The sequence below is a fragment of the Vulpes vulpes genome, chromosome 9 (genome assembly GCF_048418805.1).
Source record: "Vulpes vulpes isolate BD-2025 chromosome 9, VulVul3, whole genome shotgun sequence".
Classification (NCBI taxonomy): domain Eukaryota; kingdom Metazoa; phylum Chordata; class Mammalia; order Carnivora; family Canidae; genus Vulpes; species Vulpes vulpes.
In genome coordinates this window covers 106801831-106827006 of record NC_132788.1, presented here as the reverse complement: position 1 = coordinate 106827006, position 25176 = coordinate 106801831, and the positions used below count along the sequence as shown (strand labels likewise).

At 59.7% G+C, this 25176-nt stretch overlaps 1 protein-coding gene across 14 annotated transcripts; it reads left to right on the top strand.

Annotated features, from left to right (window-relative positions):
* Positions 1-25126, top strand: ANKRD24 (ankyrin repeat domain 24). 14 transcript variants are annotated; one of them, XM_072721748.1, is made up of 22 exons: positions 1-139; positions 3178-3249; positions 11223-11309; positions 11414-11544; positions 11625-11713; positions 12581-12645; positions 13129-13186; positions 14444-14514; positions 14710-14816; positions 15034-15221; positions 15730-15758; positions 16378-16458; positions 16588-16695; positions 17369-17413; positions 17511-17609; positions 18389-18461; positions 18702-18820; positions 18997-20514; positions 22468-22635; positions 24284-24409; positions 24568-24633; positions 24786-25126. In XM_072721748.1, exons 2-22 carry the CDS (start codon positions 3214-3216, stop codon positions 24861-24863), a joined length of 3342 nt encoding a protein of 1113 aa, XP_072577849.1. In that variant the 5' UTR covers positions 1-139; positions 3178-3213; the 3' UTR covers positions 24864-25126. The 14 variants fall into 14 exon arrangements, 12 of the variants coding, with proteins under 12 accessions (XP_072577849.1, XP_072577852.1, XP_072577848.1 ...); XM_072721747.1 differs by lacking the exon at positions 1-139 and adding an exon at positions 534-799; XM_072721746.1 differs by lacking the exon at positions 1-139 and adding an exon at positions 1009-1134.
* Positions 25127-25176: the final 50 nt, after the last annotated feature.

The following is a 25176-nucleotide window of genomic DNA, read 5'->3' as shown; positions in this document are numbered from 1 at the left end:
GGAAGCCGGCTCCCTTGGACGCGGTGGCGGCTGGCGGGAGACCGCGGCGAGCACCCCGCGGAGATGTGTGCGGTCACCCCTGAGATGAGGGGCACAGGCGCGCCTGGGTGGCGCAGTCAGGCGTCTGCCTTCGGCTCAGGTCGGGTCCTGGGATGGGACGCGGGTGCGGCTCTGCTCCCCTGGGAGCCCGCCCCTCCCTCTCCCTACTTGTGCTCATAAATGAATTAAAAAAAAAAAAATCTTGCAAAAAAATAAAATGAGGGGCACAAGTGGCCAGCGCGTCCCCTTTGCTCTTCTTGCAAATGAGTAAATGGAGGTCCCCACGCCACCCCCCGCCGTCCCCGAGGCCAGGTGCTTCCCATGGAGGCTCTTTCTGCTGCACATTTCGGGAGTTTATGAAAGTCACAAGCGCGGGGTAGTCGTGCAAGTTGCGGCGGGGGCCTGGTGTGTGCAACGTGGGGTCTTGGACGCCGCTGCGGATTGCCCAGCGCTGCCCAGGCGCGGGGCAGTCTCCCCTGGGCAGGGCAGGTGCGCCGCTAGGAGACTGCTCAAGGGCACTGGGGCTGGTGGCCTCGAGGATGCGTTGAAGAAACGCGCGGGGGAGACGCTGGAGAACAAAGGCGGCACCTTGTGGCGAGAGATGGACACAAACCGGTGACCGGGAGATGGTGACTCTGGTGTGATTAAGGTGCCATGAGGGCACCGGGCGACAGGGAGCTCAGAGGAGGCACCTGACCCAGCCTGGGTGCACCTGGGAAGGCTTCCTGGAGGAGGGGGTGTTGCAGCAAAGATCTGAAGAGTGAGTAGGAATGAGATGGGGAGAGCGAGCGGGTTGGGAGTAACGTAGGGTAGAGAAGGGGCATTCCTGGTGGAGAAGCAGCAAGTGCAAAGGCCTGGAAGGGAGGTAGAGGGTGGTGGAAGAGCTCGTTGGCCAGCAGGCAGCCCCGCGGCCAGCCTGTCTCCTCCCTCTGCTCATCCCCGGCCCCCTGGGGCAGCTGCCTTCTCAGAGCCGATCGGGTGTCTGAGCTGAGCACTTGGAGCTGCTGGTGTGAGCCGGTGGCCCAGCCGGGAGCAGGTAATTGGAGCCGGCAGTGAGCGCGGAGGCTGGTGCTAGAGTCACTGGAGTCGCAGGAGGTAGGAGAGGAGGAAGTGAGGGAAGCCTGGGATGGGGCGCCCCTTAGGACCTCGGCCCCTTGCCTCTGAGCCCTGGTGTGAGGGAGAAAGGAGAAGCCCGCATGTGTCCCAGCTGCGGCGAGGAGCTACCCAGGCACCCTCACATGCACACACACACACACACACACACTCACGTGCACACGCTCATGCATGCACTTCCCACTTCCCAGCCTTTGCACCGTCTAGGGTACATACCCTCTTTAACTGCCACTGTCCCTCTCAGCATCCTGCCTGGCCATCAGGTCCTGCTTTATATACCATCACCTCTTCCGGGAAGCTACTCCCGTCCCCCCAAGCCCATGGTTCTCTCCTGTCCTGGCAACCTGTGGACTCTCTTGGGTGTCTTATTACACCCTGCTCTGGGTGTGATTGAGACAGGTAGAAGAAAAAGAGTAGGGTGAGTGCTGAGTGAATGGGTATGCTGATTGGTGGAGGGGTGCGTGGGTGAATGAGTGGTCAGTAGATAGAAGGGTGGGTAGATGGAAGGGTGAATGGATGAATGCGCCGTGGAGTGAGTGGATGGGTGGGTGTTGGGTGTGTAGATAGGTGGGTGGGTGTGTAGATGGATGTGGGTGTTGGATGTGTAGGTAGGTGGCTAGGTAGATGAGTGGGTGGGTGCATGTTGGATACGTAGGTGGGTGAGTACGTGGATGGATAGGTGGGTGCTGAATGTGTGGATGGGTGGGTAGGTGGATGGATGGGTGGGTGGGTGCATGTTGGATGTGTAGGTAGATGGGCACGTGGATAGATGGGTGGGTAAGTGGATGGATGGTCGGATAGGTAGATGGGTGTTGGATGTGTAGGTAGGTGGGTGGCTAGGTGGATTGATGGGTGGGTGTTGGATGGGTGGCTAGATAGATGGACAGGTGGGTGTTGGATGGGTGGCTAGGTGGATGGCTGGCTGGATGGGTGTCCAATATGTAAGTGGGTGCATAGATGGATGATAGGTGGGTGGTGGATGAAGTATGATTAAAGGGTCATGGGAAGGTGAGTTGGTGGCTGGTAGCCAGCGGCTGTCTGTACAAACGCTCAGGTAGGAGGATGGATGCACTGGGGAATGGATCGGTGAGTAGACAGACGGAAGAATGGCTTCGAGAATCTCAGGCAGGTTGGACAGGTGGGGGACAGGCCTCCCTAGAAATCCGACTCCCAGTGGGGAGGAATCCCTGGCCGCCCACCTTGAGATGTGTCTGCCCTCCAGCCCCGTACACGGGAAGAACACGTAAGGGGCCCAGGCGGGCATGTATAGGCGGACAGGTGCCATACGTGTACACAGCCGTCGCCCCCGACCTCTCACCTTGGGTGACTGGCCTCCGTGCTCTCTGTCACACAGACACCGCCTGGTGGAAGGACACTTGGCTGCAGATGATCTTCTCTGATTATCCAAGAAACGTGCCTTTGTGCAGACCAGCCTCATGTACTAGTACCAGCCCAGACACTTCCAGCCTCCAAAGCCAGGGCGGGGGCAGAGGAAGGGACCCAAGCAGGGCTGGAGGAAGCCGGTTTGAGGAGTTGAGAGTTCAGCCTGTGGACAACAGGCGAAGCTCATCAGAACATCGGGTTCTGGAACGGGGCTGTGAAGGGTAAATAGGAGTTGACCAGAGAAGAAGGAGAAGGAAGGGTATTCTATGTAGCAATAAGTGCACTGATGAAAGCTTAGAGACCACAGAAAGCTTTATCTGCGTGCACAACAGGGAACACCGGAGAGGTGCATATATTGAGCACCTACTGTTTGCCAGGCTCTAGGATAGGGACTTCACTGAAAACTGACCATTGGTCAAAAGGGGATTCTCTCCCTCAGGTTAAGGATGAGGCAGGTGAAACTCAGGGCAAGTGACCTGCCAAAGGACACACAGCAAATAGGAGATGGGGTGTCCTGCGTCTGTGTCCTGCTTTAGGGTCTGAAATGGCCCAGGGAAGACGAAGGGGTCCTTTCGAGGAGAGGGAGGCAGGTGACCCTCCTCACCAGGTGCTGCATCCTGCCCCACCCTTGTGCTTCCCCAGGTGGCCTGTGTTGAGGAGAAACGTGGGACGCTGGCCATGAAGACCCTCCGGGCACGATTTAAGAAGACAGAGGTGAGTCTGAGGCCCCTGAATGCCCAGTGTCCCCTAGTTTCAGGCTTGGGTGCCCCAGGGCCTGGCTGAGGAGCCACTGGGCCCTCGGAGCATTGTCCCCCACGCCTCCTCTGATCCTTCTGGCAGCTTCCTTACGACCAGGCCCCTCCTGGTCAGACTCTCCCCGTGGTTCCTCACCCCCCACAGGTTCCGGGTCTGCTCCCTCTCCTGCCTTTCCTGTCGACTGCACCCTGCTGCCCTCATGTCCCCACCTCTTCCTGCTCAGTTTCCAGCCACCAGCCCCCCCCCCCTCGCCCCCATGGGGAAGGCCCTCTCTTGCATTGCCCACCTGTCCAACCCTCTACAGCCCCCGCCCTATTTGGCGCCAGTAACTCTTCTTCTGGAACAATCTCCATTCTCCCTAGCTCCAATAACCGCTTGCTTTTCAGAGGACTCACTTTCTCAGGGACCCTATTTCTTGCTTTTGAGCATTCACTCAGCAAAGTGTTTGTATCAGGCCCTGTTCTAGGTGTTGAGGACGTGCCTACCCTCTTGGAGCTGACAGCCAAGTGGGGTTGATGGATATTAAACAAGATAAATAAATGAAAAGGCATTTTTTATACCACGGAAACAAAGAAAGCAAGGAAAGGGAGCATCTGGGGCGGGGGAGTTGGTTGCAGTCCTAGAGCAAGGTGTCAAGAAAGGCCTGGGCAAGGGGCAAGGAGCTGATATAAGAGCAAAGGTCAGAAGGGAAAGAGGGAGGGAATTGTGCGCATATTTCAAGAATTGCGTTCCAGGCCGAGGGAACCGCCAGTGCAAAGGCCCTGAGGTGGCTGGAGCTGGCCTCCTGTGCAGAGAGTACTGTGAGCTCCCGGAGGGAGATGTTCCTTCCTCAGTTGTACCCACCCTCCCCTGGTCCCCCAAGTGTAGGGAAGTATGGGGGCTGGGCCAGGCCTGGGTGATTCAGGGCCATCTTGGGAGGATGATGAGCAGGTTCTTGGGCTGGAACAGAGCGTGTGGGCGGGCTGATGCTGAAGAGGGCCCAGCCGGAGGAGAGGAGCTCTGGAAAGCTGAAAAGGGGGCAGAGGAACAAGCCTGTTTGTAAAGTCAGGTGGCTCTGGGTTTGGGCGCGTCCTCCGCTTGACTAGCTGGGTCACCGTGCGTCTGTTCCCGAGCCTCCCGTGGCGCCCTCGGTTTTCCCAACTCATCTATTTCTGGAATATGTTCAGCTTAATATTCCATTTCCCTTTCTTTAATTAATTTTGTTTTAAAGATTTTATTTATTCATAAGAGACAGAGAGAGAGAGAGGCAGAGGGAGAAGCAGGCTCCCTGCAGGGGACCCCGATGTGGGACTCGATCCCAGGACCCCGGGGTCACGCCCTGAGCCAAAGGCAGATGCTCAACCACTGTGCCACTCGGGCATCCCATCCTTATTTTAATTTAAACTTTAAACATTTAAATGTAATAGCATTGAATTCATTTTTGCTGATTGCACCCGGTTCAGGCTTTATTTCCTTGTTTTGGTTTTATGTGTGTTTTCAAACACTGTAAGGAGCTTAACCCGGAGCTTTGCGGATGTTAGCTCATGTCTTCCTCATGACAATCCTATGGGGTAGGAGCTTTTATTATTCCACTTTACAGATGAAGAGAGGAGGCCCAGAGAGGTTAGAGACTTGCCCAAGGTCACACAGCTAGGAATGGAGACACCAGACTTCCCCCAGGTTGGGGGTGGGGGGGGGGGGAGTCTACTGATTGGAGAGAAGTAGCGAGAGATGGAGTCAGAAATAAATAGCTCGCTCACCACCTACAAAAAAAATGTGGGCACAGAGTCAGACTCCTTCATTGCCGAATGATCCTTAAATTCTTCATCCCGTTTGGAATCAGCTCCTAAGCTGGACTCTTCACATTTTCCCCTTCCCCCCCCACCCCCCCGCCGGAGAATTCCTGAGATGTTGAAGGCAGCAGTAAACCAAACCCTACAATTGTTTGACTTCAAAAGTAGAATTATAACCGAAGTTGAGATCAGATCCTTGAAAAAGTTTGCGTAGCTAAAAAAAAGAAAAAGAAAAACAGACACCTAATTTGGGACACGGGTATGTTGGGCATGTAGCACAGGTGTGGGGGTGCATGGGGGACAGGGACACGTATTAAAGCCTCAGGCTGGGTGTGAGGGTGTCGGGGCATCTAGGGGGGCATCTGGGAGGTGGCTGGGGGGGACTGGGGGGACACGGACGGGACGACCTCGTCCTCTACATCCCCCCATCTCCGGCAGCTCACTGTCCCTCCCTCCGGCGGCTCCAGTTTCTGGGCAGACAGCGGGAGTCAGGTTCGGCTTTTGTTCAGCTCCCCCGAGGGAGGAAAGCGAACACCGTGACTGCGTGACTGCAGACACACAGACACCCCCGCCTCCCCGCCCCCAGCTGCTCCCTCATCTCAGCGCACAGGCCACCCCCACACCTTTGCTGGTCCTTCCTCCCTGCCGCGGCTGCTTCTCTGCCACCAGCCTTTGCTTTAAGACCTGAACACATCGGGGCGCCTGGGGGCCTCAGCGGTTGGGCATCTGCCTCTGGCTCAGTCGTGATCCTAGGGTCCTGGGATCGAGTCCCACATGGGGCTACCCCTGCAGGGAGCCTGCTTCTCGCTCTACCTGTGTCTCTGCCTCCCTCATGAATTAAAAAAAAAAAAAAAAAAAGACCTGAACACATGGCCATACTTGCCCTGAGCCTTCTCAGAGCCTTTCTGGGCCTGATTTCCCATCCATAAGATGGGATTTAACTGAAGCCTTGAGCCCAGGCCTTAGGTTCCCACCAGCCTCCTGCCCTTATTTCAGGTTTTAGGAAAAAACCCACAAGCACAAGATTGGAGCTTTGAGACATTCACAGATTCCCAGGGCCTCACTGCTTCCTGGAAAGTCTGTCTCGCATTTTTATTCTCCAGAGTTACCTGTTCCTTGAATTCATTCAACGGACATTTAGTGGGTCCCTCCCTGCTGTAGGTGCTGGAGGTCAGGCTGGCTTCACAGACCCACCCTCAGAAGGGCCCCCCGTTTGGTTTCATGCTGTCTCCTCTGACATTGTAGGCGAGGAGTAGCCCGAGAGGAAGCAGGGAGTATTCAGAAGGGGACACGATGTGGCATCAGGAGGGGAAAGGAGCAATGAAAACAACAACAACAAAAACCCTGCTAAAAATACCCTGTTCAGGTGCCTTCCAGTGTAGACAAAAGGAGAGGAATGGGCCATGTGGACAGTGGGGGCGGGAGGGTGCTCTGGGTGGAGGACACCACAAGAGCAGACGCCCCCAGACCAGAAAGGAGGGCACCATGACCTCGGGATTGGGTCTGAGCAGGGCAAGTGTAGGGACTTGACGGGGGTACTGCTTACAGTAGTGGGGGGCAAATTCTCCCTGTAGAGCCAGGCAGTAACATTTTTGTTTCTGGTGGGGAGTGAGAGGTAGGGGGGACCCAGCCCTCCCAGAGCAGCTAGAGGCCGCAGCACACAGATGGGCGTGGCTCCATCCCAATAAAACTTTATTTACAGACACTGATATGTGAATTTCATGTCATTTTCACATATCATAAAGTATTGCGCTTCTTTTTGACCCCCCCCCCACTTCTAAATGTAAAAACCATTCTTAGTTCTCAAGCTGCACACAACCAGGCAGGGGGTGGGATTTGGCCCAAGGGGACCAGTTTCTATAGAAACCTTGGGGGGATACCCACCCCCCTCCCCAGAGCAGTCTGGATTTTATGCTGAGTGGGGCTGCTGGAGGCTTTCGGGCAGGAGGGAGAGAAGAGCTGATGAGGCTTCAGGAAGCTGGGGGCCCAGGGCAGGGCCGGGGAGACCAGAGTGGAGGTGTCCCCAGACGGAGCCCACAGGGATGGGGCTGGACCAGGCAGGACAGGGTACTTGGATGGAGTTCACAGCCAGTGGGGTTCGCTGGTGGAGTGGGTGTGGCGTGAGAGGGAGGAGTCAGGTGAGGTCCAGACTTGGCCTGAGCCCCTGGGGGGCAGCGGGGGGGGCGGTGAGGGGTATTTGTCTGAGCTCCTGTAGTATCCAGGAGGACCGGCCAAGGCGCTGGGAAATCCGAGGCCTGCGCTGGGAGATCCATTTCAGCTCCCTCCCTGGCCAAGCCTGAGAGGGGCGCTCTGCCTCTGGGTGTGGGAGGCAGGAGCCCTCAACACCCCCCCCCCAGTTGCCTATCACCAAACTCTCCATTTATCTGCCCCGCCTCTCCCTCCCTCTGCCCAAAGATGTCCCAAGAAGAATCACAGACAGATCTTGCCCCTGGAGATATGGGGGTGGCGTCTGGGGACATCTGTGGTGGTCACACTGGGGGCGCTCCTGGCATCGAGTGGGTGGGGGCCAGGGATGCTGCTCAGCTCCCCCCCCCCAACCCTGCAACAGAGAAGGATCTGGGACTGAAAGTCTGCAGTGCCTCAGTGGAGGGACCCGGCCCGATGGTGCCTGTTGCTTTATCTATCCCATTTAGCAGTTGGGGAATTGAGACCCAGAGAAGGAGCGTGACTGGCCCAAAGTCACACAACGTGCGTTCCGTGACCAAGTTGTATTCAGGCCCCCCCTTCCTGTCTGCAGTTGCAACTGCTAACCCGTTTCCAGAAGGCTGTCTCTGCTCTCATCCCTTCTCTCCCCTCTCATCCCTGTGCCCCCCACCCCCACCCCACGGCCCCTATGGCTCCTATGTGAATTTGCAACCACATCAACAGTGAACCATTCCATTTTGGAACCTTCCGTGGCTTCCCTGAGGCCCCCCATTCCTGGTCCCCCCCCTCCTTCCGTGGATGCACCTCCTCCTCCACCCTACCCTTAAGTATGACCTCCAACCACCTGGTCGTGCACCAGCGCACAGGCAACTGGGCAGGTGCAGGAAAGACATAATTTCATGATCTCTCCTGAACTTGATCGTGTCCCTGCCACCCCCCAACTTCTGCCCATCCTCCCAGTTTCAGCTCAGATGCCCCCTCTTCTGGGAAGCCCTCCCAGACTCCCCTGGTGTCAGGAGACCTCTCTGAGCTCCCAGCTGGCCTGGGCCTCCCCCATCACAGCCCTGATCACCCTGGTTCATCAACCCATGGGTGTATATCTCTCCCTAGAGACTCCCCGGGCAGCACCAGGCACCCCATAGGACAAACGGACTCAGTGAATGAGACTCCCATGGCTCCGAGGGCTTGGCCTCAGTCATTCCTTCACTCAGCAAAGACTTACCAAGGGCTCCACCCCACCCTGGGATGCCAGGCCTATGTCAGGGAGGCCTCGGCCTGGCCCTGCTGTCCAGGGGCTCCCAGTCTACGACAATAGCCAAGAGCTGTGTCCTCTCCGGGTCTCGGTGATTTCACTGACCACCTATGATGGCCCGTGTCCCTAGGACTCAACATTAGATATGCACACGGGCCCACGCACATCTGTGCTTGACGAATGAACCCATGATCGCTGCACTTACTATGTGCCCCGCACCGGTGCGTGCTTGCGTAGACCATCTCCTTAGTCCTCCTCCTGCTAATAATAACCCTCTCGGGCAGTAGCTACTGTTTATTTTGAAACCCATTCTCCAGGTGAGGAATGTTAAGTCCGAAGCGGGTAAGCAAGTATCTTCTGGGTCGGGTAGCTGTGAAGCGCGGAGGGCCTGGGGGCGAGGCCCTGGGTTCAGATTCAAGTTTGTCAGACTGACTGCTGGGTCCCACCGCTGCGTGAGAGCGTGAAAGACGGCCGGGCGGAGGGGGCGTCGAGGGGACCGAGGGGACGTCCGCCGGAGTCACCTGCCACCCGCCACCCGCCGCCGGCTCGGACCAGGCGGAGACGCCGCAGCGGGCAGCCGCCCGGGCGGGGCAGCCCGGCCTCCTGGGCCCCGTCCGCCTCCAGGCTGGAAGGTCAGGGAGCGTCCAGCCCAGCCGCACCCCGCCCCAGCCCAGGCCCTCCCCGCGCGACCCCTACCTGGGGGGGCGGGGCTGCGGAGCTCTGCGGGACACCGCCCCTCCCTCCGGACCCCCCAGCCCCTCCCTCCGGACCCCCTGCCCCTCCCTCCGGACCCACTAGCTCCTCCCTCCGGCCCTCCATCCCTCCCTCCGGACCCCCTGCCCCTCCCTCCGGACCCCCAACCCTCCCTCCGGACCCCCAACCCTCCCTCCGGCCCTCCATCCCTCCCTCCGGACCCCCCCTGCCCCTCCCTCCGGACACCCATCCCTCCCTCCGGACCCCCCAGCCCCTCCCTCCGGACCCCCTGCCCCTCCCTCCGGCCCTCCATCCCTCCCTCCGGACCCCCCAGCCCCTCCCTCCGGACCCCCCAGCCCCTCCCTCCGGACCCCCTGCCCCTCCCTCCGGCCCTCCATCCCTCCCTCCGGACCCCCCAGCCCCTCCCTCCGGACCCCCGGCCCCTCCCTCCGGCCCTCCATCCCTCCCTCCGGACCCCCTGCCCCTCCCTCCGGACACCCATCCCTCCCTCCGGACCCCCCAGCCCCTCCCTCCGGACCCCCTGCCCCTCCCTCCGGCCCTCCATCCCTCCCTCCGGACCCCCCAGCCCCTCCCTCCGGACCCCCCAGCCCCTCCCTCCGGACCCCCTGCCCCTCCCTCCGGCCCTCCATCCCTCCCTCCGGACCCCCCAGCCCCTCCCTCCGGACCCCCGGCCCCTCCCTCCGGCCCTCCATCCCTCCCTCCGGACCCCCTGCCCCTCCCTCCGGACACCCATCCCTCCCTCCGGACCCCCTGCCCCTCCCTCCGGACACCCATCCCTCCCTCCGGACACCCATCCCTCCCTCCGGACCCCCCAGCCCCTCCCTCTGGACCCTCCAGTACCCGCTCCGAACGCCCCCGGGTCCCCCCCCGCCCGGCCTCTCCCCCGGCCCCTCCCCCTGGTCCGCCCCGCCCCTCCCTCCGGCGCCACCTGCCCCTCCCTCCGCGCTCCCAACGCCCCTGCCCCTCCCTCCGGGCCCCCCCCAGCCCCCCCTCCGGGCTCTCCCAGTCCCTTTCTCCGGCCCTCCCCAGCCTCCCCCTCCCGACTCCCCAGCCTCCCCTCCGGCCCCCCCGCCCCTCCCCTCCGGCCCCCCGCCGCCCCTCCGCGACCCCCCCCCCGCCCCCGTCCCTCCCTCTGCCCCCCGCCCCCCCCTCCGGCCGGTGGCCTCCCGGACCTGGGAGCCATGAAGCAGCTGTGCGTGTGCTCGGCCGCCTCCTCCGCGGTAGGGCCCGGGCAGGGGGCGCGGGGCGGGCGGGGCTCGGGCCCTCAGTCTCCCCTCCCCGCCCCGCCCGCCCCGCCCCTGGCCGCGCCCGGCCGGGACCCCCGCCCCCAGACCCCGGCGGGACCCGCAGCGAAGGGGGGGCAGGGGGTGGGGGATGGGGGACATTCGAGGAGACCGGGGGACGTTCTGGGAGGCAGTTCTGAGAACAGACGAGGCAAATCTGGAAAATCTAGAGGACAGTTGTGGGTGGGTTCGTTTGAGGGGACAGTTTAGACTCTTTTGAGGGATCGTTTTTGGGAAAATATATTGACATTTGGAGAATAATTTCAGAGAACATTCAAGGGATTTTTTTTGGAAGGACATTTTTAGGAGAGATGTTGGGGTCATTGGGGGGATGATTTTGGAGAAACTTCAGCAATTTGGGGAAGACATTGTGGAATGCATTTCATGCTAAGTGAGGTATTTGGGGGTCAGATCTTGGAACATTTGGGGGACAATTGTGTCATTTCAGGGTCAGTTTAAGAAGGATGAATGTCAGAGGACAGTTCTGAGGGACAATTAAAGGGGCCCTTTTAGGGATTCCTATGGGAGGGTTTTGGAGGTGCGGGTGATGTTGGAAAGGTGGTTTTCACAAAAGGACCAGCTAGGGACCCAGGTGTAGGGGAGGACAACTTTCAGGAAAGATGCTGGGGGCTGATCTGGGGGGAATTTAGTGGGTGTAGGATGGACCTGGGGGGCAGCTGCTGGGGGAGGCAGGCTTGGGGGACGCGGTCTCAGGCCCCCGCCCAGGACTGCCTCCCCCTGCAGCTGCGTCTCAGCCCCACTGACCTTGGCTCCTGCCCGCCCTGTGGCCCCTGCCCCATCCCGAAGCCGGCAGCCAGAGGCAGGCGCCAGGCAAGTGCCCAGGGGCAGGTGGTGAAGCCTGGAGCCCCAGGGAGGGGGAGCAGGGAGGGGGTGGCGATCGCAGGGCCCCACGACCCTCTGGGTGTGTCCCACAGAGCCAGGAGTGGGGCAAAAGTGACGAGCGGCTGCTGCAGGCCGTGGACAGCAACGACGCTGCGCGGGTGGCCGCCCTCATCACCCGCAAGGGACTGGTGCCCACGAAGCTGGACCCTGAGGGCAAGTCCGCGTGAGTGCCCACGCCCTGGGGGGGCGCTGTGAGGGAAGGGGGGGGCCACCTGCAGCTGATCCCTGGCCTTTAACCTCCAGATTCCACCTGGCTGCCATGAGGGGTGCGGCCAGCTGCCTGGAGGTGATGCTGGCACACGGCGCCAACGTCATGAGCACGGATGGGGCAGGTACTGCCTGCTGGGCCCTGGGGGGGGGGAGGGATGAGGAACTCAGACCTGTGCCCAGCCTGAGGGTCCAGGCAAGCCATCCCCTGTGGCTTCTGTGACCTGCTAAAGGAGGGGGAGTTCCTCCTTTCCGTGCTCCCCGGGACAGGTCGGGCTGCAGTGCCCATGGAGGAGGACTCCAGCCGGCTCCAATCAGGGTCAGTGGACAGCTTGCGGTCGGGGAGTGGCCAGGACTCAGGTCATGGTTAAGTCATAGGAAGTAGCTGCGACAGAGGAGTACCTGAGCATGAGAAGTCTCTGGGGTTTAGAGGGAGCTGGCGCTCTGGGAGTAGCTGGGATAAAAGGAGAATCTGGGTGGATGATTTAACTAGGGCGCTGAGGGTAGGATGCATGGCCAGAGGGAGTGGTTGGAGCTCAGGATGTAACTAGGTGTGGGCCAAAGCCATGTCTGAAGCTTTGGGGCAACGTAGGAGGCAACGTAGCAGCCAGGGTGTATGGAGCAGCTGAGGGTCTGTGGAGCATCAGACAGGGAAATAGGTAGTGCGTGGAGTAGCAAAGGTTTGCAGACCAGCAGGAGCAGATAGAGTGACTGGGTTCCGGGGCCATCCCTGAAGCTTCAGTGTCATCGACCCTAAAGGGTCCCCCAGGGGGCTTAAGGGGTGGGTGGGTGCGGCGTGTAGTCTGGGATACAGACTTGCTGGAGCTTGGAGAGTCTCTGGCCACGGGGAGTAGCATGGTTTAGAGAAGAAGCTGGAGCCTGGGGACTTACTGGACACAGGGAAGCTCATCACAAATAGCTGGCACAGTTTGGGGAGCAGCTGGAAGCTCCTTGAGTATGGGGAGCCCTAGCAGACACTCCCTGCCTTTCAGGTTACAATGCCCTCCACCTGGCCGCCAAGTATGGGCACCCACAGTGCTTGAAGCAGCTGCTACAGGTCATTTACTTTCTTGTGTCAGATACTCCCTCAAACCTGGATACTTCCTTCCTCTGAACCCCGGTCGAGTCCTAGAAATCCCCCCACCCCAAGCCTCCAGATACTTGCTGGATCCTAGATATATGTCTTGGCTTCTTTAACGCCTGATCCTCAGCTACTCCCTGGACAACCGGATACTCCCTGAATGTCCAGATACTTCCCACACCCAGGAGATGCTCCCAACACCAGATGTCTCTGGAGCGCCCCAAACCCTAGGTAGTTTCTCAGGCACTCTCAGGGCTCCCATCCAGCCCCTAAGCCCCCAGGGCTTCCTGAGCTCCCAGCTATTTCCTCTTTCTCACCAATTTTCGTAAAGGCCAGGTCACCTGGGGGCCGTGAGGGGACGGGCTCCACAGAGCAGGCATGAGGGAGGGAAGACGGCTGAGGCATGAAGGGGCAGTTCTTAGAGACCCTCTGGTGACCCGCACACGCACCCCTCCCCAGGCGTCCTGCGTGGTGGATGTTGTGGACAGCAGTGGGTGGACGGCCCTGCATCATGCAGGTGGGTGTCCCCCAGCTTCGCCCTCACCACAACCCAGGGGGTGCCAGGCTTGGGATGCTTCCACCCGGGGCTCACCACTAATACCCGGCAACCCTTTGCCCCGCAGTGACCCCATTGCACAGGCAAAGGTGACTGAGGCTCGCCCACAAGAAAGTGGGGGAGACCCAGGCTGTCTGACTCCTGGTCAGCACAGCCTAATATCAGCCAGGCCTGGGTGACCCCCGTGGTGGCGGGGGGGGGGGCGGGGGGGGCAGGGGGTGACCAGAGTGCAACTTCCTTTGACAGAATCCTGGGGTGTGGAGGGAGGGGTGGTCGCAGCAAGGCCAGAGATCCGAGCGCCCTTGGTAACCATTAAATCCGGATTCCTTCCGGAGGGGCGGGGAAGGGTCCCACCTGCGGGAGCCAGATCCCAGCCCAACACCTGCCCACCTCGCCCGTGAGTCTAGGAAGTGACTTTCCCTAATGATTTAAGGAGCGGCTGACCCTTTGGGAACACAGTACTTTTGTGGGTGCTTTGGGGTTTCGGTGGCCGGGGAGGTGCCGCCACCTAGTGATGGTAACGCCCTGGGTCCCACTGCGGAGGCTCACTAGGTGTTTTTTTGTTCAGTAAAGATTGATTGAGTTCCCGCTCGGTGTGTCAGGCTCTAAGCATTGGGGTTCCACCAGAAAACAAAATGCCGCACCCCCCCCCACGGCGCACAGCACGTAACCAGATCGCGCTCATTGGCTTTGCCAGCGGACCCCCCCCCTTCTTCCTGGGTCACCACATACACACCGCTCCCACTTGCCGGACTTTCCCAAGCGCTTCCCCACTTCACGGCTCTTGCCTCCAAGAAACCTCTACGCTCCTCCTTTCACCTCCAAAACCCAGAACCCAGCCCCAACCCCAGTCCCAGCTGACCCGTGATCCCCAACAGTAAACGTTCATAGTTGCCATATGAGGTTGGCTGCACAACAGGTGCCCAGAGCCAGTTAAATCAAAGAGATGAAATATGTAAAAATCCGTCAAAAGTCCTACCTTAAGAGGGAGCCGTGGCGGAATGTGGAGAGAGCGAGGGGACAGCAGGTTTGCTCTGTCTCTGACCCTACTGGCTGGACCTCAGTTTCCTCATCTGTCAAATGGGACTCATACATTTGCCTGCCCACCCAGGAAAGGCGGGAACTTCTCATGAAACAAGGGCTAAGGATCACACCGGCCAGAAGGCCCCCCCAGAAAATGCCTAAACCTTGTCCTACCTACCTTCCCTCTTTTTCCAGCTGCGGGCGGCTGCATCTCCTGCTCAGAAATGCTTTGCTCCTTCAAGGCACAACTGAATCCCCGAGATCGGGTGAGCCTCTGGAATCTTTTTGGGCAAGAGAGTGTATTTGAGGGTACGCTGTCACCAAGTGGCAGCATCCCAGGCACCTTTCTAAAAGGGGCGAAAAGGTCTGGAGTGAAGGTCAGGGTCACTCGTAGAGGCTTCCCTACCTCCTAAAGTCAGCCTCTCACGTTTTTGTCTCCCCCTCCCCCTCATTCCCACCAGTCAGGCACAACGCCCCTTATCATAGCAGCGCAGATGTGTCACACAGATTTGTGCCGCCTCCTCCTGCAGCAGGGGGCCGCTGCAAATGACCAGGACCTGCAGGGCAGGTGAGTATCGCCCCTCCCTCCCAGTCCATCCATTGTACACTGTGTGATCTTGGGCAAGTCTCTGAACTTCTGTGGGTGGTGGGGATCTGGTTGACCTTTTCCCCCCACCACCCCCCGCCCACCCCAACCTGGCCTGGGTAACTGAGGAGGGCTTGGGGGCTGGGGGGGCGGGGTTAGAGAATATCCTCACGTCCTTAGCGGCCCCTTCCCCTGGTAGGACAGCCCTGATGATGGCCTGTGAGGGCGCCAGCCCCGAAACGGTGGAGGTGCTGCTGCAGGGCGGGGCCCAGCCGGGCATCACCGACGCCCTGGGCCAGGACGCTGCTCACTACGGAGCCCTGGCAGGAGACAAGCTCATCCTGCACCTCCTGCAGGAAGCTGCGCAGCGCCCCTCACCACTCAGTGGTATGCAAGCCCCGCACCCCAAAGCAGTTTCAAGCATCCCCCCAACCTGTGTCTGGTCTAAGCAATGTCTGGTCACCCCCTTTCTCTGCTCTAGAGAGTTTCAAGGTATCCCTGTTTGCTGCCTTCCGGGGTGTGTGTGTGGGGGGTTCATGTGTCCCCTGATGCTACTCAGGTCAGTGTCAAGGAGCCCCAGAGCTTCTAGAATGATTGAGGCATCCACTCTGTTTTCGTGGGTGATCCTTATGCTTGGATCTTTCCTAAGAATTGGTGCCCCCCCCCAGTCCCATCCTGGAGGTGCCACTGTCCTTCTCCTTTGGAGGGTTCCAAGGCCCCTCAGGTTAGCTTCTGCAAAAATAGTTGAGTCTTACTTTAAAACTCCTGATACTTGGGGAATTGGGAGCCCTCCCCAGCCGTAGGTCCCCTCCCTAAGAGCCCTTCCTAGGGCTGGGAATGGAGTCCCCAAACCACAGTGCCTGACCCTGTTTCTCTCTCTTCCCTGCCCTCCTAGAGGATGACTCAGGCGAGGCATCATCTCAGGTATGGATCTCAAAGCAGTGAATGAGTCCCCTCCCCCTGCACACACTGCCTCCCCCGCCCCACCCCCGCCGCCACCTCCCCCGCCCTGCCTTGCCCCACACTTTATGGGAGGAGGACGAGATGGACTTCCATCCCAGGGTTGTGACCTAGGAAGATCTATTTGGGACGAATGCTACCTCCAGGGTATGCTGCCACCAAGTGACAGCAGCACCCACAGTGTAGGAGCCCTCGGGACTGGGTGAGAACACTGCAGTGGGGGGCAAATTGTGGGGCTGAGTTGGGTGAGGGCTGGTCAGGGAAGAAGGCAGGTCTGCCCCCCACCCCGTCTCTCTCTCTCCCCCCACCCCACCCCCAGCCCTATGGCATCTCAGCTCCACAGGGGAAGTGAACCTGTAGACAATCCAGTCCTAGTACCAAGTGCCGAGTACAGAGAGGGGCAGAGAGTAAAGCACTAGATCTGGAACTCTCAGGAAGTGTGGCCCCCCCCTTTATGTGGGGCTAAGCAAAGGCCAGGGAGAGGCAGGGACTTGCCCAGGGTCGCACAGGAAGTGAGGGCAGAGTTGGGGCTGATGACAGTGGAGCTGGACCCCAGAGTTGCCATGTCCCCCCCTCCCCTCAGAACTCTGTGTCCAGCCATGAGAAGCGAGGGGCTCCCAAGAAGCGGAAGGCACCTCAGCCCCCCGCCAGCATCCCCGTGCCGGTGAGAGACGCCCTGGCCCCTAGGAAAGGGGATGAGGGAGGGGAGACGGGGGTCGGGGGGAGCTCTGCAGTGGACAGCCCCTGGGCCTCATGTGAAGGTGGTGGGTCCCCGGGGTGGCGGGGGGGCCAGGATGATCGAGATGCCTATGAGGAGATCGTGCGGCTGCGACAGGAGAGGGGCCGCCTGCTGCAGAAGATCCGGGGTCTGGAGCAGCACCAGGAACGGAGGAAGCAGGAGGTGAGGGGCAGCAGGGACACGGGCCTGGGCGGGGAAGACCCCCCCTTACCTCTCCTCGCTCCCTCCTCCCTGTCTCCACCCTTGCTCACTCTGCTCCAGCCACACGGGCCTCCTTGCTGGCCCTCCAGTGTTCCGGGCCTCGTCCTGCCCCAGGGCCTTTGCGTGTGCTGTGCCCCTTGCTTGGAACACTCCCCCTCCAGAAGTTTCTGTGGCTCCTTCCTCCTTTTCCTGTAGGTCTTTGCTCAGAGAAGACATCTCCCCCGGTCCAACTTATTTAAAATTGTGACAGTCCCCACTCACCTCCCAATTCGCTTCATTTTTATCCAAAGCACATAACTGCTATTGTGGCCATGCCACGTATTTGATTCACGTTTGCCCTTTTGACTGCCAGCGAGCCCCGGGGAGAGGCGTGGTTGACCGCGACTGGCTCACGGTAGATGCTCGATAGTTATCAGAGGAGGGGATACGTGAGCCGACGAGTGAAGGACTTAGTGGCCCAAAACAGGGTCCGACACTTAATAAATGTTGGTCACGAGTCGGGGGGGTGGAGCCGTGCTGGGTGCCCAGTGGGTGCTCGGCAGATACCCATGGTGGGGCCCGAGGGCTACTCGGGAGGTGGAGTGGGGAGGCCCCCAACCCAGATTCCAGCCCTGTCCCCCATTCTTCCCATCAGCTGCCAGAGGCCGAGGCCAGCTCCCTCCACAGCCTGGAGAGACAGGTAGGTGGCAGGTGCGGAGAGAGCCAGCCGCCCCGCTGCCCCATGTTACCCCCCACCCAGGGGCTGGCCGAGCCCCCACTGCCGCCCACCCTTGCAGGTGCAGGAGCTGCAGCAGCTGCTGGCTGAGAAGCAGGAGGAGAAGGAGAGCCTGGGACGGGAGGTGGAGAGTCTGCAGAGCCGCCTGTCGCTGCTGGAGGTGGGCGTGCCCCCCACACACACACGCCGTCACAGACGGCACGCTCACACGCGCGTGGTCTCACCTATAAAACTGGCAGCCACCCCCGGCGTCCATGAACGTGGACTCACAAGTGCATGCTGGAGATACGGGCGCACGTGCGACAGACACTTCTCCATCACATGCAGATGACACACCCACAAATGCACGCACGCAGATCTACCCCCAGATACATGACCACACAGACACAGGCATGTGCGTAACCGGGCTCACGCACACAAACCCACATGAGTACCTGAACATGGTTGCAGTCATCACATGTACACACACCAGCCTAAAGCACAAGCACAAGGTCACGCGTCGTCACGGGAACTCACACCAGGGAAGCGGGGGCCATGCCACACGCCTGTGCTCACCCCAGACCCACAAACCCTGAGCCACACAGATGTTCTGTGCCAGGTACTCACATGTGGACACCCCAGTGCAGAATCTGGGACACGTCCTTGTGAGGACACAGCCCCGCACCCCTCTCTCCATCCCACACGCACAGGCCGCACGTACAACCCCAGGCATCGGGTAGGGGTCGCACATTTGCGTGGCTGCTGGGCTGTTCTCTGCCCTTCTTGGGGAGCCCAGTGCAGCCCCACGGCCCGTGGTGAACACTGGGGGGCCAGACGTGGCCAGTCTGATGCTTCTGGGGGGTGATGGAGACACGCAAACTCCCCTGTTCTCTCTAGATTCCTGGGGGGGGTGGTCTTGGGGTCAGACCCGAACTGGACCCTGTCCCCCCTACCCCCCAGAATGAGAGGGAGAACACCAGCTATGATGTGGCCACCCTGCAGGATGAAGAGGGTGAACTGTCTGACTTTCCAGGTGAGCCCCCACCCCTGTCCCCCCTCCACATACCCCTGTCCACCTTGTCCCTGGGGCCCCCTGGGAAATGGAGCCTTGACTCCCAGGCATGGAGAGAATTTGAAGCTGGCAGGGACGTCGACCCCCACCCATTATTCATTCCACGTGCCTGCCTTGGAGGCTCCGACCCCCTGCTCTAGACCCCCAGCCCCCACCCCCTGTGGCCCAGGACCCTTGGGGCTGACTCTGTGTGCCCACCAGGGGCCGAGGCTCTGCTCTGCAAACGGCTAAGCCCCTCAGCCCAGGAGCTCTTGGCCTCGCTGCAGGAGCAGGTGGCTGCGCTCACCAGACAAAACCAGGAGCTGATGGAGAAGGTCCAGGTGGGGACACCGAGGCCCAGGAGGGTGGGGTCGGGACAGATCTGAGGACCCGAGGGATGGTTCTCCCCGGGGAGGTCAGGGTGGGCACATGGCTGAGTCTGTGGGCAGGGCAAGTGGCAAGGCCACTCCGTGCCCTCATGGCCACAAGCTCCCGCCAGCTCCCCACTACCTCCCAGATCCTGGAGAGCTTCGAGAAGGATGAGATGGAGGTGAATGGGTCAGCCGAGGTCATCCCTCTGGCGCTCTATGACTCTCTCCGGGCTGAGTTTGACCAGCTCCGCAGGCAGCATGCCGAGGCCCTGCGGGCACTGGAGCAACTGGAAGCCCGGAGGGCCCCTGGAGAAGAGGAGGCAGCCGCTGGGGAGGGCCGAGGCACGGGACTCAAGACCACCAGGAATGGGCCGATGGAGATGGAGCTTGATGGCCTCACGGCTGCGGGATCCAAAGTTCACGGAGCTGAGACCACAGAGGAGGAGGCTGCAGGAGTTGAAACTGTGCTGACAGCATCTGTGGAGGCCGAGGCCACGGAAACAAAATCGACGGGGGCCGAGGCCACAGAAACGAAATCCACGGGGGCCGAGGCCACAGAAACAAAACCCATGGACACTGAAGCCACAGAAACAAAATCCACGGGTGCTGAGGCCACAGAAACTGAGGCTCTGGAAGAGGGAGGAAATCCAGAAACAAAGGCCACAGGAGCAGAGGCCACAAAGCCCAAAGCCGAGGAACCAGAAGTGAAGGGCAACGGAGTGGGTGCTGGGGAGGCCAAGCCTACGGACCCAGAGTCCACGCCCGTGGAGGCCGCCCCGGGCCCAGCCCTCCACCCTGGAGCCGCGGAGGCCTCAGAGCAGCTGCAGGCAGAGCTGGAGACCAGGATTCGTGCCTTGGAGGAGGCGCTCCGGCAGCGGGAGCGGGAGGCGGCCGCCGAGCTGGAGGCAGCCCACGGCAAGTGCCAGGCCGCAGAGGCCGAGGCCGGCCGGCTCCGGGAGCGGGTGCGCGAGGCCGAGGGCGGCGGCGCCGCGGGGGGCAGCGGCGGGGACGTGGTCCAGCTGCGAGCCGCCCTGGAGCAGGCCCGGGAGGACCTCCGAGTCCGGGACGCGCGCCTCCGGGAGCTGGAGGCGGCCTCGGCCTGGCTGGACGAGGCCCGGGCTGGCCGGCTACTGGCCGAGGAGGAGGCCCGGGGCCTGCGGGCGGAGCTGGCCCGACGCGACGAGGTGCGGCTGGAGCAGAGCCGGGAGCTGGAGGCGCTCCGGGGGCAGCTGGCCACTGCCACGGCCACTGGGGAGCAGCAACGGGCAGCGGCGGCCCAGCTGGGCCAGGCCCGGGATGCGGCCGAGGCCCGAGCCGCCGAGCTGGCCGCGGCCTGCGAGGAGGCCCGGCAGGGCCTGGCGGAGCTGCGCGAGGCTTCCGAGGCCCTGCGCCAGTCGGCGGTGCCGGCGTCCGAGCATCACCGGCTGCAGGAGGAGGCCCTGGAGCTGCGGGGCCGGGCGGCCAGCCTGGAGCAAGAGGTGGTGGCCACCGGCAAGGAGGCCGCCCGGCTGCGGGCCGAGCTGGAGCGGGAGCGTGTGGGGAGCGTGGCCCGCTTGGAGCATGAGCGTGTGGTGGGCGCGTTGCAGGCGGACGTGGCCCGGCTGGAGGGGCAGCTGGAGGACCTGGGACGACGGCACGAGAAGACCAGCGCCGAGGTCTTCCAGGTGAGCGTGGCCGGGCCCCCCCAGCATAGCTGGTGGCCACTGGGCGGTCTGACCTGCAGCAGGGGTGTGGGGGGGTGTCCAACCCCGGGGGTCCCAATCCTGTAGACACTTGACCCTGTTAGCCTTTCTAGTTGGATGGCTGACCTCGAAGCCGTTCTGATCTCTCGGACGTTTCAACTTGCGTTATCCTTTTAAAAACCTCTGGCCATTTTGACCCTGTCATTTTTCTGCTGGTTGGCACTTTTTGTGGTTCCTTTGTGAGACCTCCGTGCACCCCAGGGTCACACTGTTGCTTTGTCCCACAGTTGAGCTCATGCTTTGGCTCTCACTGTGCATATGGTGTGAGGGAGGGATCAATGGCCGCTCAGTGTTTTGTAGGCAGTGAGCTGCCCTGATGCTCTCACCTCATGTCCATCTTCTCCACTGCTCTGAAATCTCCCTGTGGTTCGTCCAGCTGGCTGTTTTGAGCCTGTGGTTTTGCCTTTTGAGCATGTTTGATGTTTCAGCCCCAAAGTAGGGAGGACGTCATGCCCAGAGATTTTTTTAATCTAATATTTTGAACCCAAAATATTTTAGATTTTGATGCTGAGTTCACTTTTTTTTAAGGCCAGGGTATATAGATATATATATTTTTTTGTCCCTGGCGGTAGACTTTTGATTCTGTCTCTTATCTTAAAAAACAAACAGGAATGCCTGGGAGGCTCAGTGATTGACCATCTGCCTTTGGCCCAGGGCTTGACCCTGGGGTCCCAGGATCGAGTCCCACATCAGGCTCCCTGCATGGAGCCTGCTTCTCCCTCTGCCTGTGTCTCTGCCTCTGTCTATGTGTCTCTCATGAATAAATAAATGCAATCTTTAAAAAACAAGCAAAGAAAAACCCTAAAACTACCAGGTGTTATAACAAAATATGTGAATAAGAAGGAGCCACGTCCATTAGTTGTTATCAGGAAAACATCTTTCTCTCCACACCTCTGTTTACTCAGCCCTGTGACACAGATGATAACACTACTGAATCCTCATGTGAAAATTCAGTGGTTTAACCTATATAAATTACTCAGGACAGTCGTAGTGTAAGAGATCGATAAATGGCAGCCAGAATTATTATTTTTCCAAGACAATGCTCTGTTAGAACCAGCAAAACCCATGATCTACTTAGTAGAGTCCACAGTCCAACCAAAGGATGTCCGTTTTCATCTTTATTCCCTGAGATTTATCTGCTTCACGACCATGTGTTGGGGGGGGCGGGTAAAGTTTGCAAGTCTGATTGGCTTTATCAGTGTAGTTGATTTTTCTTTTTTTGATTGTTAAAGTGTAGCCAGTCCATACTGAGTGGAACACCTACTTTTTACCCTCGTTCCCCTGGAACTATTATTTCTATAAAGGCCAACGTTCCCCTGCAAGCCCCCACCCCAGGGTCAGTTTTTACAAGCTAACATTCTCTGATCTTGATATTTTTGTGAAAATGTAGTCATCGACTCCCAGACATTTGTTTGCTTTCCACCCAAATTCTTCTGGTTTTCTTTCCTCTTGTAAGAAAAGCTATAAGCCTTTACAACAGGGACAGAGAAGGGAACGTGGGTGTGAGAACAATGCGACGCCTTGAATGTTGTACTTCCCATACGCCCGGTGCTGTTCTAAGCCCATGCCATGCATTTGTCTATTTTATCTTCATTATTGCACTGTGAAGTGGGTGTTGTCATTACCCTTATTTTACATGTGAGGAAACAGACACACAGAGGTTAAGTCAGCTGTCTGAGGCCACACAGCTGGCACGTCACAAGTGTCTAGTGGAGTCATTAGAATGTTCACACTGTCTGGGAAGAACCCAGAACTTCCCCGAGGTCAAAACGGGCTTGAATGGGCTCAGGCTAGAATAGAAAGGTTGGAAGATGCTGGGTTCCGCGCGCCTGGCGTCCTCATGTCCTCAGGGTCACACATGGGCTCGGGCTGCAGGTCCAGAGGGAGGCGTTGTTCATGAAGAGTGAGCGGCACGCGGCTGAGGCCCAGCTGGCCACAGCAGAGCAACAGCTGCGGGGACTCCGTACCGAGGCCGAGCGGGCACGCCAGGCCCAGAGCCGCGCCCAGGAGGCCCTGGACATGGCCAAGGAGAAGGACAAGAAGGTGTGTCCCGCTTTCCTGTGCTCAGTTGTGGGGGGGGGGGTTCTCACCCATCAGAGGTTGGGGGAAATCCAAGAGTGTCCCAGATGAAAGAGTCTTGAGAGATCGGCCCATCTTCTCGATGGGAGACTGAGACACAGAGAAGGAAGAGGACAACACGGACACACGGGTTACTGTTCTAACCACGAATGAGAACCACAGTACCACTTATTGAGCACTTACTGCATGCTAGGCACTGTGCTATGTATTGGACACATTTGGTTCTCACATCAGGTTCCCATAAGATCGGTGCTCTCATTGCCCCCGTTTGAAGAAACGAGGCACAGAGAGGTGATGCCACTTGCTCGAGGTTGCACAGCCTTGCAGGGGGGGGTTCAGCCGGCGTTTGGGCCTAGGCTCCCGGGTTCTGGTGTTCGGTGATGATGACGGTTGACAGCAGCCCACGGTTATGGAGTTGGGTGGTTTTCACACACTATCACTTTTAATTTCCCTCTAACCCTGAAAGCCAGAAGGCATTCTGATTCCTGTTTTCTAGATGAGCAAGCTGAGAGGCAGAGTGAGTGGCTCAGAGTGACACGTTATATCACTCACCCGTTGGACAGTGGACGTGAGACCCGGAGCCGCAGGGGCGTTAGCTTAGTCACCCAGGCCTAGCTTACTGTGTGGTCCTAGACAAGGCACTCGACCTCTCTGAGCGCATTACTGCCTCTGTAAAATGAAATAAAACTCTAGTCGAGATTATGGCTTATTTGTTGCAGGATCTCTCCCCCCTGGGCACTAGCGACACTCGGGTCAGGCCGTTCTCTGTTGGGGGAGCCGTGCCGGACACCGCGGGGGGCTGAGCGACATCCCTGGCCCGACCCCCTCAAAGCCAGGAGCGCCCCCAGTGTGACCAGCACAGATGACCCCGGACACTGCCTGGGGTTCCCTGGGGGCGAGATGGCCCCTGGTTGAGAACCTCTGATCTGTAGTATAATAATAATAAAGCTCGGCATTCATTGAGCGCCTGCTGTTTGCCAGGCACAGTTTAGATTTAACCTCTGCTCCGAATCACAGTAAGCTACCAAGGTGAGAACTGTGATTCTCCTTCCTTTACAGATAAGGAAACTGAGGCTCAGAGGGGTTAAGTCGTCTTCCCAAGATCTCCTTCAAGAAAGGGGTAGGGAGGGACCCAGACCCAGGGCTGCCCGACCCAGCCCCACCAGGCCAGGCTGCTTTGGGCCTCCTGTTCTGTCAGCCTCCACTTTCCAGAGTCCGCAAGCGCGGCTGTGACAGGATCGGCAACCTTCTGGAAAAAGCCAGAGTCCGTGTTTTCGGCTCTGCTGTGTCGATGAATGGGCGTGGTCCTGCGCCAATGAAACTCGATGTACGAGCACAGCAATGTGAATTTGATTTGGTTTTCATACGTCATGAAATATCATTTTTCTTTTGACATTTCCACGCACAACCCCCCATCCCCACCCTGACCATTTTAAAAACGCGGAGGCCACTCTCCTAGCTCGCGGGCCAGGCCCGGCCTGCAGGTGGGAGTGGGTCGGCCTCTAGGACGTGGCATTCCCCTTCCAGCCTCCTCCCGCCACGCTGGAGACATCCCAAGCCTCCCAGGCTCAGGGTGACCAGAGGCCCCCCCTCCTTTGCCCCTCCCCACCAGATCACAGAGCTCTCCAAGGAAGTCTTCAGTCTTAAGGAGGCATTGAAGGACCAGCCAGCGGCCCCGGGTCCCCCCGAAGTAGAGACCCTCCGTGGCCAGGTCAAAGCCCTGCAGGAGCAGCTGAAGGTGAGGACACAGGGCAGGGGACCCCAGGAGAGCCGTGGGCAGAAGGATGACAGTATTTTAGCTGCTGTCACGCGGGTGCAGGGGCTCTGGGTGTAAAGGGGGCTTTGGGGTGTGTTGGGGGAGCTGCTTTTCTGAGTGCCCGTCCCCCATACCCGCAGCAGGCTGCCAGGGACCACAGTGCCGTGGTGGCTTTGTATAGGAGCCACCTCCTGTATGCCATCCAGGTGAGTGCGCCCGGCCGCCAGCACCCTGGGCCTGTTTTCTCCTCCGACCAGGGGGGCAGGTTCAGAGCCCTCGGGGGTGGGGAGCAGGGAACGGGATATAGGGGAACAGAGGCAGGAGGGCCCAGGCTCTCTCTCTGCTTCCCCCACCCCAGGGTCAGATGGATGAAGATGTGCAGCGGATTCTGAGCCAGATCCTCCAGATGCAGAGACTCCAAGCTCAGGGCCGCTGAGCATCCGAGCACTGACCCCCCCGGCCCCCAGGCTCCGAGAGGGGGTCCAGGCTCATGCGCTGACCTACTAAGCTTGGACAGCGGCCTGGGCCCTCTGGGCTGTTCTTAGCTGCGTCCACTGCCCCACGGTGCCCCGCATGCCCTGGCGGTGCCCCTGCCCCACCCGAGGATCTGTGAATCCCCTCCCCCACTTCCTGTTGGTCCTGTAGCCAGGCGGCACCCCGGCCCCCAGGAACCCCAGGAATAAAAGCTCTCGGAGCAGAGGATGAAAGTGTATGGCCTGATCGCTGCAGGGAGGAGAGGGTGGCCCAGG